The 11,283-nt window shown below is 52.2% G+C and overlaps 1 protein-coding gene across 2 annotated transcripts in view; it reads left to right on the forward strand.

Moving 5' to 3' along the window:
* KCTD21 (potassium channel tetramerization domain containing 21) overlaps positions 1 to 9,215 on the forward strand; it is a 16,832-nt gene extending 7,617 nt beyond the window's left edge. For both annotated transcript variants that reach the window (XM_004708852.2, XM_045293183.1), the window contains exon 2: positions 6,299 to 9,215. In XM_004708852.2, the coding sequence (XP_004708909.1) occupies positions 6,329 to 7,111 (783 nt within the window). In that variant the 5' untranslated portion in view covers positions 6,299 to 6,328 and the 3' untranslated portion in view covers positions 7,112 to 9,215. The remainder of the gene's footprint in view (positions 1 to 6,298) is intronic.
* Positions 9,216 to 11,283: the final 2,068 nt, after the last annotated feature.

Raw genomic sequence — 11,283 nt, forward strand, 5'->3', positions numbered from 1 at the left:
GCTGGTATGGGGGCCGAGCCCTCAGGCCCCTCCACTGACTCCCCACTCCTTGCTGGCACGCTGCATTCGCCTGGCACTGGCTTTAAGTCTGGTCCCTCTTTCCCTGTGGAGACACAAACAATACCCTCCCCTTGGGTGGGTCAGTGCCCTATTCCCCCGCCACACATCTTTTTTTTTTCTTTCCCTTTTCCTCCTCCCACAAGCTTTTTTATCCTGCCCCACAGGATGAAAATGTATGTTAGGTCCTGATCTAATTCATCTACACACACATAACAGAGTTTCACTCTACAATATGTAAACTGGCCACGACCCACTCTTAATGATTTTATGATTCAGTAATAGGTCTGGGTCGTCAATATTTTCCTAGTTTATGGTAGTATAAATTAAATACAGTACATTCCCTATGAATTTGGCAGTCTTATAGAGTCACTACGAGTCAGAATCAACTCGTTGACAGTGGGTTTGGGGTTTGGAGAACATAGTCATTTGGCTGTTACCACATCAAGATACAGAATATTTCCATCGCTCCAAAACACTCCCTTTTGTAGCCAATCTCCTCCTCACCCCTGTGATTCTGGCTCACAGAAACCCTGCGCAGTGTGTCTGAGACTGTACATTTCTACAGGAACTTAAGACTCACCTCTCTTTCCACGAAGCAGATGGTGGATTTGAACCTCTGACCTGGCTGTTAGTAGCCCAGTGCTTCTCTGACAGTGCATCAACAGTGCTCCCCACCCTGGGCCCCTAACCATCACTTAATCTGATTTCTGCCCCCAAGCGTTTCCCTTTTCCATAATGTTGCAAGAGTAGCATCTTACGCTGTGTCACTGTGAGTCTGCCTTCTTGCATTTGACGTAAAGCTTTTGAGATTCATCTACTATAGAGTAAATCGGGAGTTTGGTCCTTTATCTGTCTGAGTTGTATCCCCATGTATGTTTATATCCAGTTTGTTTATCGATATCCATGCTAGCTGTTTCTCATTTGGGACGTTTATAAATAAAGCAGCTGTAAACATCCATTGTGATGGTTAGATTTTCTGTCAACTCGCTGTACCCTGGTAAAGGTAAGGGTGATCATAGCCTATCAATCAAGTTGCACCTGGCGATACCTCATTTTTTTCTCGAGGGGAGGCGGCTTTTGTAAAAGTAAGCGAGACCCTGAGCAGAATTGAACTTTCTCTTCCCCCGTCACCTTCTGTGAAGCGCAGCAGTGGGCTCGCGCTCATGAATCCACTGGTCTTACCACGTTCCCCATCACCATAAAGCAGCTGACCTGAGGGAAAAATGGACGGGATGTCTACAGACACAATGATGGTGCCCGTTTGGGGACAACACTTGGCAAAATTGGGGCACTGCTCTCCAGGAGACTGTATATGCTCTAAACCAGCTTCCAATATATGGTGTTGTTTCTCCATGTATTTTCCATGATTCATGGCTCTGGGAGCCAGAAGGGGGTGATGGGAATAGCACCACTCACTGTTACTCCTCATGACCCACTGACCACATGTTTGCTTCCTGTCCGTGGGACCCTGTGCTCTAAAGGCCTGGAGGTCTTAGTCCCAAAGGGAGGAGTGCTCCCACCTGGAGACCCATCACCGATTCCAGTGACTGGCAGCTAAGAAGGCCTGCTGGCCAGTTTGGACCCCTCATGCCTCTGGATCTACAGACAGCGAAGGGTGTGACTGTACTGAGTGGCATGATTAATCTGACTACCATGGGGAAACAGGATTAGTAGGGTTCTAATGGAAGAAAATGAATTTTTCTAGAGTCTAGGAGATTCCATAGGCCATACTGCCATGTCCTGTGACTAAAATCAATGGTAAACTATAGCACCCCAATTATGACATGACTACTAGTAGCCAAGACTCTTTAGGAATGCAGCTTTGGTTCCCCCACTAGGCAAAGAACCACGAGTCGCTGAGGTAATTGCTGAGAGCAAAGGGAATATGGGATGGGTAGCGGAAGAAGGTGGTTATAAATACCAGCTACATCCATGTCACCAGCTGCAGAAATGAGGACTGTAATTGTTATGAGTAATTCCTATTTGTATGCATCTAACACTTTTGTTCACTTATAAAACATAAGATCAAAATAGAGTTACTGCTTTTTCAGTTGTGTGCATGTTAGTTGTATCATGTTAGGCACATGTATGATTTTATTATTGTCTTTGGAGATTATGATTAAAGAGTGTGTACTGGTGTCAAGTTGGCAAGAAGTGATCTATAATGATTAGAGTTTTATGTCAGATAAGAGTAGGGACAGAGCTCCACCTATCAATCAGGTCACGATCTAATGACACTTCCCTGGGGTGCAGGGGGGGGGCGGAATCTTGTAGGAGAGACACTGAGCTCTTTCTTGCCCCATCGCCTTCTGCTGGATCTGGGTTCTGTGTCTGGTTTGCTGATCTGTTGTGTCACCTGCGGATCCCAGCAGCCAGCAGCAGACTGGTGACCTTGGATTCATTCAGCTCTGATCTACCAGCCTGTGGCCCTTCTGCTTCATCTTCCCACTTCCTGTTGCTCAGCTCCTGCAGCTGCATGACTTAGGAGAAGCCTCCAGCTCACATTTAACCTACAGACTTGAACCAGACTCGATTCACCTACTTCTACACCCATGTAAGCGATTTCTTGATAGAAATCCCTTTCTATATACACCCTCATACAACCATCCTTGGTTTTCCTTCTCTAGCGAGCCAACCTAATGCCTCCACAGACAGCCTTTCCCATCGAACATGTCTTCCTCTCTCTCGGATGAATATCCAGAAGTGGGGTTGCTGGGCTCTGTGATACTTGTGTGTTCCACTGCGGGAAAGCCCACTAAGCTGTGTTCACAGTAGCCGTGCCGAGTGGTACTCTCGCTGGCCATGGGTGAGGGTTCCAGATTGTGTCAGTCTGGATACTGTAGAGAAACAAATCCATAGAAACTCATGTATAAGAGAGAGTTTTATAGAAAGGGTAAGTGAGCATCAAGAAAACCTCCCAACCCAGTGCTGCCCAAGCCCACAAGTCCAACATTATCGATTAGAGGGGAATTAAACTATGTATCTGTGTCAGTCTGGGTACTTTAGAGAACAGATCCACAGAAACTCGTGTATAAGAGAGAGTTTTATATAAAGGGTAAGTGAGCATCAAGAAAACCTCCCAACCCAGTGCTGCCCAAGCCCACAAGTCCAACATTATCGATTAGAGGGGAATTAAACTATGTATCTGTGTCAGTCTGGGTACTTTAGAGAACAGATCCACAGAAACTCGTGTATAAGAGAGAGTTTTATATAACGGTTAAGTGCGCATCAATCAAACCTCCCAACCCAGTGCTGCACAAGCCCACAAGTCCAATATTAGCCCATATGTCCGACACCAATCCACAAAGTCCTCCTCCATCTCACAAAACACACGCAATGATGCCAACTGCAGGAGGAAAGCCAAGTCAGTGAAGGTGTAAGCATCTCAGCCCTGGCAGGGGTCTCCCCACGGGTGCTCCAGCACTCAGGGCTGCATCAGGGTAGGTCCATGTGGCTTCTCCTTAGGGATGTCTTGCAGGAAGTGAGCCTTGCCAGCTGAAGCAGGGAACCGACTAAGGCAGCTGCACCCTGGTCCAGCCATCAGAAAGCAAGAGACCCGAGAACTCGAAAGACAAGGCTCACCGAGCCTTTGATCACTCCACCCTTCAGTCAACCCCACATGTGTTTAGCAGCCAGGTTGGCACATAAACTAGCTGCCTCACAGAGCATCACCAGCACTTGTCAAGAATTTTGATTGGAGCCGTTCTGAAGGTGTCATCGCCCCAAGGGTTTTCAGTGGCAGGCTTTTCAGAAGAAGGCTGCCAGGCCTTTCTCCCTGAGTTTCTCCGAGTGGACTCGACCCTCCGACCTGTGTTAAGCAATCGAAATGGTTTTGGTTTGCATGCCCCGGACGACAGTCGGTGTCAAACATACTTTGGTTGGCTTGCTTGCCGTCCGAGTGTCCTTGCTGAAGCCTTTGTTCAGGTCTTTTGTTGACTAGGTGGTTGGTTTTCTCAGCCTGGGGTTTTGAGTTTTTTTGATATTCTCATTGGCCATCTTTTTTGTTACAAGTATTGTCTCCTACGTGTGGCTTGTTTGTTCATTCCTTAGCAGTGTCTTTCAAAGAGCAGACTCCCCTCCACCCTCCACCCCCCTGTCCTCATTCGGATTAAGTTCACTTTATCATTTGTCTCTTCTTTTGTGGTTTGTGTTTTGTGTGTCCTATCACGGCAATCGTTGCGTGGACCGCAGTCACAAAGGTTCTCCCTAGGTCTCGGTTTGCGGGTTAGGGCTCTGATTCGTGGTGAGCTGATCTCCCTGTGTGATGTGAGCTACGGGTCAAGGTGCCTCAAGCCTATGGCTGTCCAGGGGTCCGCATTTTGATAAAAGCAGAAGGGTAGGGGGAGCGAGCTGTCGGCAGCAGAAATCCTCTCCTGACGGGATGGTGGCAACTAGCAGAGAGGTGTGTCTGAGGCACGGAGAAACGCCCACAGGTGAGCCATTCATCCAGAGGGGGCGGGCTGAGGACAGCCCGATAGAAGCAGTGCCTCTGGCTGGATGAGCCCTTGAAGCTTAACGGCAGAGAAGCTGGGAATGCCAGGGACGGGTGGTACAGGCAGAGGGCGGGGGAGTCAGTGTGGCAGTGTGCTCAGGGCTGGCCGAAGGGCCAGAGCATCCCAGGTGGCGAGGGGCAGCTTCGAGGAAGATTGAGGTGATACGGGCTGCTAAGTAACAAAGAAACCTCCCTTCAGGTAACTCACGAATCACCCTCTGGACCCAAACTAAAAAACAGACAGCTCCCTGCATGCAAGCCTGAGCCCAGGAGGCAGTGCAGGGATGAGTCCAAGGACCCAGATGGAGAGCAGGAGCAGCCCCCACCACCCACCCTGCCCTGGAGCCTTGAGCACAGGCAGTGGGTGGCTGACATGAGCCCACTGCGGGCTTGGGAGAAAATGAGTTCTCTGTTAGGCTTCTGGCCCTGTAGATTATCCTGGTGAGGCTGTCCAGGAGGCAGCAGGGTACACACTGGGGCTTTTAGCTCCAGCAGTTCATGGCCACATGACCACAAACACCGTGCAATTCTCAGGCAGTGTCTGCCCCCCGGCCCTGTCTCCTCCCAGTGAGACCTGTGGGAGTGTGGTGATGGAAACACCTGGCACTGCCACTGGAAAGGGGGGCTTGGAGACCCAAGCTCTGACTCCGCGGCTATGGGGAGATGTACCAGAAGCTGCTCAGTGCAGAGAAATGCCCAAAGGCAGGCAGCTCTACTCGTCCAGTCAGCCAGGAAGCCCACCCCTCGGTCTCGTGGCCTCAGTGCCGCTTCTCTGTCTCCTAGCCTCTGGGTGGCACCCATCTCTTTGAGGGTTTTCCTCCTCTTCCGGCCGACCTTCCACCTTACCAAGCATGCCATCCTACCCCAAGGGTATTTAGCGTGTACCAGTCTTTGGCTTGTAAACATTTAAACATTATTCCTGTGTAGGAAGGGACTTGGGTTTGAATCCTGCCCTGGACTTCACCTCCCTGAGCCTGGGGAGGGAAACGATGCAGTTTCCTTTGTCGACACAACAGAGGTGGGTGGCTGGGTGGATGGCAGTATTTTCCCTTTGGGGTGGGGAGCTGGGGGTGGCAATGACATGACAAACAGATGCCGTATACTTGAAAGCATGTAACTTGCGCTCAACCCAGGCCCACATTCCTTCTTTCTGTGGACCAGCGGCTCTCGATTCTAACTGAGCAATTGGAATCAGACAGCAAGAGAGACCAGTGCCAGGGTTTCATTCCAGACCAGTTAACAGCATCTCTGGAGGATGGGACCAAGACTTCCTTCTCTGTTTATTGGGGGTTTTTTTGTTGTTGTTTGTTTGTTTGTTTTAACTGCCTAGTGAATCTAATACACGTTAGACCAGGGGTGGGGGGAATGTTTTTGACTGCCAAGGGCCCCTTGGATATTTTTAACATTATTCATGGCCCATAAAAAATGATCAATAAAAATGAGCCTGCTAGATGTGGTCAAGCAGTCCATGAGCTCACCCCGCATGCGGCAGCTGGGCCTGCATCTCCCCCTTTGGGGAGCTGTGTCACATTCACTGGTATGGAGGAGTTCGCAGGCCAGGCATCCCCCACCCCTGCTTTAAACAGTATACCAGTCAACACCCCCCCCCCCCAATGTCTTTATCAAGTATCGATTCCCGATGCCAGCTGAGAGGAGTGGAGGCTTGGTTTGCAGTAAGGAGTAGAGAACTGTGGCTGCCCACACCTGGCTGGGTAACGGTCATCCCGCACTCTCCTTCCTCTCCAGGACTACTGGGCAGCACCCCGACCTCCTGCCATGTCTGACCCCATCACGCTGAACGTCGGAGGCAAGCTCTACACAACCTCCCTGGCCACCCTGACCAGCTTCCCCGACTCCATGCTGGGCGCCATGTTCAGCGGGAAGATGCCCACGAAGCGGGACAGCCAGGGCAACTGCTTCATCGACCGGGATGGCAAAGTGTTCCGCTACATCCTCAACTTCCTGCGGACCTCCCACCTGGACTTGCCGGAGGACTTCCAGGAGATGGGCCTGCTCCGCCGGGAGGCCGACTTCTACCAGGTGCAGCCCCTGATCGAGGCGCTGCAGGAGAAGGAGGTGGAGCTGTCCACGGCCGAGAAGAACGCCATGCTCAACATCTCGCTGAACAGGCGGGTCCAGACCGTCCACTTCACGGTGCGCGAGGCACCCCAGATCTACAGCCTCTCCTCCTCCAACATGGAGGTCTTCAACGCCAACATCTTCAGCACCTCCTGCCTCTTCCTCAAGCTCCTGGGCTCCAAGCTCTTCTACTGCTCCAATGGCAACCTCTCCTCCGTCACGAGCCACCTGCAGGACCCCAACCACGTGACTCTGGACTGGGTGGCCAGCGTGGAGGGCCTGCCAGAAGAGGAATACACCAAGCAGAACCTCAAGAGGCTGTGGGTGGTGCCGGCCAACAAGCAGATCAACAGCTTCCAGGTCTTTGTGGAGGAGGTGCTGAAAATCGCTCTGAGCGCTGGCTTCTGCCTCGATTCTTCTCACCCTCATGCTCTGGATTTTATGAATAACAAGATTATCCGGTTGATAAGGTACAGGTAAAAGGACCCTCGCCACTCTGGTGGGGGGGCGGGGGCCAAGAAGTCCATGACAGCAGAGCCTCACAAAGTACCCCACCCGTGGTGTGAGGCCGTGGCCTATCCTAACACGCATTCATCATGGAGCCAGACTCGCTCCCCCGCATGCCCTCGCCCACGTGTCGTGCAATCCACGTGTCGTGTCCTCTGAACACAACCTCCCTTTTCCTCCGGTGTGAAGCTGGAGATGGGCGGTTGTTATGACGGTGACGCGTCAGCTGACGTCTACCAGGGAGGCCGCAGGAGGACTTCCTGACGGGGACGGAGGGGTCTCAGTGGTTTTGTGCGGTGGCTTCCGTCTCCCTCTGGGCCATTGGCCAGTGCCCTGAGTGCCGGTCTGGTAGAGGGAATGGGGTGGGGCTATGCGTTTCATTTCACTTCCCCAGGACACCGAGCACCCGCCCAGACCTAGGACTCGTGCGTCCGGGATCACTAGGTCTGGTTCTTTGAAGTTTGTTCTCAGGGTTATGCTTGCGGCGCTGGGGGTAAGAGAGCGAGCTGGGGGTGGGGAGGCGTGGCGTGGCCTGGAGGACCAAGCCAAAGGTAGGCGTCTGGGGTCTCTGTCTCCAGAACGAACCAGGCGGCTGTCCGTGCGCAGACGCAAATGGCTGTGGAGTCAGTGTGATGAAAGGCGCCGATCATCGGACCTGTCACATGACGTTTGTCACCCTTCACCCCTCCATGCGAGGGATGACGGAAACAGGTCATTCTTAACAACTATATTCTGAAATCTCAGGGTTAGAAAATTGTTCAGAGGTCATTTAGGTGTGTCCCTGCCACCACCACCCCCCAGCACAGCGGTGAGCACCGTTTGAGGGTAGCCCCCAAGCAGTCACTTGTCCCTGCTGGAGAAGCTGGGGCGAGGGGAAACTGGCCATCCCCAAGGCAGCTCCTGCCTGTTAGCGAACCCAAACCCACCCTCCCGCCTCTTCCATATGCCAGTCTGGGTTCCAGATCTTTCTTCACACCCAGATGTGTGTCTCCTCCTTCAAAATAGTTGCTTTGAGGCCAGACCCTTATTCCGAAAATATGATTGCTCAGAATGCAGCCCCCCAGCCTTTAGGAGGCGTGTCTTCTGAACCAAGCCCATTCCCGTCCATCCCCCTGGGAGCCAACCCCCTTTTGTGAACGGCCTCACCTTGACACTGACCTCCTCCCCTCCTCAATGGCATGGCTTCACCCGCATCTCTCTTAACCGTTTTTTTTGTGTGTGTGCTGGCCGAAGAAGGTGCCCCTGGGGAGATCCAGGGAGGCCGGTGTACAGCAAGGAGCCTAAGGGTGGTCCGAACAGAAGGCGGTGCCCTTAGGAAGAGTTCCCGGCCCCTAAGACACTGTTCAAGAGGAGGGGGTCTTCCCAGCCCTCGTGGCTCTGTACATAACCGATCCAGGGGCTGCCTTGGGGTAAAGAAACCAAGCTACTACTGCCCTGTGGAGGCTGAGCAGTAGAGGCCCCAAACTGCACATCATGATTCTTCCCTGGAGCGAAGATGGCTTTGGTAGTGCTTAAGAGTCCTCCCCCCTGATGAGGGCCCTTCAGACAAAGCTGGGAAGTCCTGATGACACAGGTGCCCACGGGACGTGGAACAAGCAAGGGGTCTTCCGTAGTCGGGCCCTCTGAGTGGCGAGGTGGTATGCGGGGCCTTGCGCAAAGCTGGGTCTCTTAGCAATAAGAACTTTCCCCAGAGTTCAGTGGGATCTAAAGGTCTCCCTAGTCAGTCTAGGACTCCGGGAAGCCTCTCTGAAGAACCCAGTCTTGGCCACACAGCAGCACGCTTGGCCACAGTCAAGCCGAACTTGGAAATGTCGTCCATCATTGCTGCCCTGTCTCTCCCTCTCGGCAAAGCGTCTGTGTCTCCGTCTTTCCGGTGCTTCTCAAGTCAAGCAGCCTCACTTTGGAGAACACACTGGGCCTTGGAAGCCACTCGTGTGCTCTGTGACTGCGTGAGCCACGCACCTCCCTGAGCCACCTCGGTTTCTTCGTCTGTGCACTGGGCATCACAATGATTCGTAACCTACCTACCTCACAGGGCTGTTGTGAGGATCAAATGAAATCACGTATGTGAGTGGGACGTGTTGTCTGCTCTTATTTTGTGGCTGCTTACCAGGGGGCCTTGGGACTTCATAGCTGCTGCCCGGCCTTCACTCCAGGCCTGAGCACCTGGGTTGCAGCCCCCGCCCACCTGTCAGTGGAAGCCTGAGTGCTGCCCTGAGGCCCAACTGCGCTCAGCCAAGGCTGCAAACTGGAAACTTGTATCCACACCCCAGATGGACCGAAACCAGTGTCTGCATCTTAACGAGAGTCCCCCGGGTGAGCCTTGTGGATGCATAAGGATTGACTAATCCAGTCTCTCTGGGGTGCACATGCCAACTCCCCATGGGGACCAGACCAGAGTGAGGCAGGTTTGAAGCCAGATTCCAGGTTCAGTGTGGCAGCCTGCTGTTCTTGCCTTGAGGTACCAGTGAGGCCATCCTGATGATTCCCAGCAAAACCACGAGAGAGAGTAGAACTGTCCTATGGAGCTTTCTAGGCTGTAACCTTTATGCCGTCATGGCGCAAAGGTGAAGCACAAGCCCGCTACCTGAAAGACGTGGTTCAGGGTCACCCAGTAGCTCTGGGGGCGAAAAGGCCCAGCAGCCAAGAAATGTGGGGAGCAGTAAGGAACTTCACAGCGGCACCTCACAACAGCTACATACATCTCTGTGGGGGCCGATGTCCTCTCCGCTTACCGAAACACGTGGGTTCGAACCTCCCAACAGTCTCATTAGCCAGGCAGGTACCTGAGCCCTGCATCACCAGGACCAGGCATGGTGTCGCTCCAGAAAGGTTGACTCTTTCCAGAGATGGGGCCGTTGGGTGAGAGTTGGGGAGTGCCCCCCATGAATGCTCAGGGTGTGTAGTCCCTGAGGGCAGGCACAGCCTACGCCAGGGTGTCTGTGGGAAGCACCTGGTGTTCACACACCGTGCTGGGAGCTTTAGGAAAGAGAGCTAGGTGCTCATGGATGGGGAAGCCGGGGCCTTGGGGGTAGGTTTGATTTTGACAGAATAAGGAGGGCCCGCCATGGAGCAAGAGCAGAGCCCTGAACGCCCCCCAGCAGAGGGTGACTCCGGGGGAGCCTCTGGTGTCGGGTTCAGGGTCATCTCAAGGTGTACATCTTAAGTGAGGCCAGCTGTCCACCAGCAAAGAGAATGGCGAGTGGGCAGGCAGCACCGGTGCAGTGGAGAAGTGAGGGAGCATGACCTGGGGGGCAGGGGTTCTTGTCAGCCCCTCACTGCCCAGTTGAGACCCCACAGAGATCTCCATGGACCCGGTGTATCCTTTTTTGCAATCTTAAGAGATTTATCCCAACTAAAGGGCTGATTCCGGGCTCATGTAGCTGGTAGCTCTGTTCCTGCCCTAGGTGTGGCCCTGTACCTGCACGGGGACTAACCGGGAGAGCCCACGGGGAGCTACAGGTGTGTTCATGGGGCCACTCCCTGAGGTCCGTCACCCAGGCCGGCTCAAGGCCTCCAGTGGTCCCCTCAGCAGGCCATCTCCGGCACTGCTTCTTGTGCCTTCACAGTCTCAAGAGCCCTTTGCCCTCTTAGGAAGGGCCAGGCCTTAGGATCCTATGGATCCTATGGCTCTACCTTTTGTTTTTATTAATAAACATGTTTATATATGTATGTCTTTAATAGTTTTATTGCCATATGATTCCCATACCATACAATTTAATAGTTGAATCATATTAAGAACAGTTGTGCACTTTTTATTTATTATTATTAATTCATCATTTTATTAGGCGCTAAAGAGGTCTTGCGCAGCAGACTTGCCACATGCAGTACATCATTTGATTTCTGTTTTAAAATTCTTATTGGGGGGCTCTACCAATCTTAGGACGATCTATCATTCAATGGTATGAAGCACACTTGTACATATTTTGCCATCAATATTTCCAAAACATTTTCTTTCTACTTGAACCGTTGGTATCAGCTTGTCTTTTTACCCCTCCCTCTCATTTGATTTCTTAACTGCTGCTTACATGAGTATTGAGTATAGATCCAAATAAAACGAAATCCTTGGCAACGTCAAAAAAAAAAAAGGAAGAACTATTTCAGAACATTTTCTTCTTTCTTGAACTTGTTGTTAGCTCTCATTT

The sequence above is a fragment of the Echinops telfairi genome, unplaced genomic scaffold (genome assembly GCF_000313985.2).
Source record: "Echinops telfairi isolate 266 unplaced genomic scaffold, ASM31398v2 ScPeMD7_1713;HRSCAF=2227, whole genome shotgun sequence".
NCBI classification, from domain to species: Eukaryota; Metazoa; Chordata; class Mammalia; order Afrosoricida; family Tenrecidae; genus Echinops; species Echinops telfairi.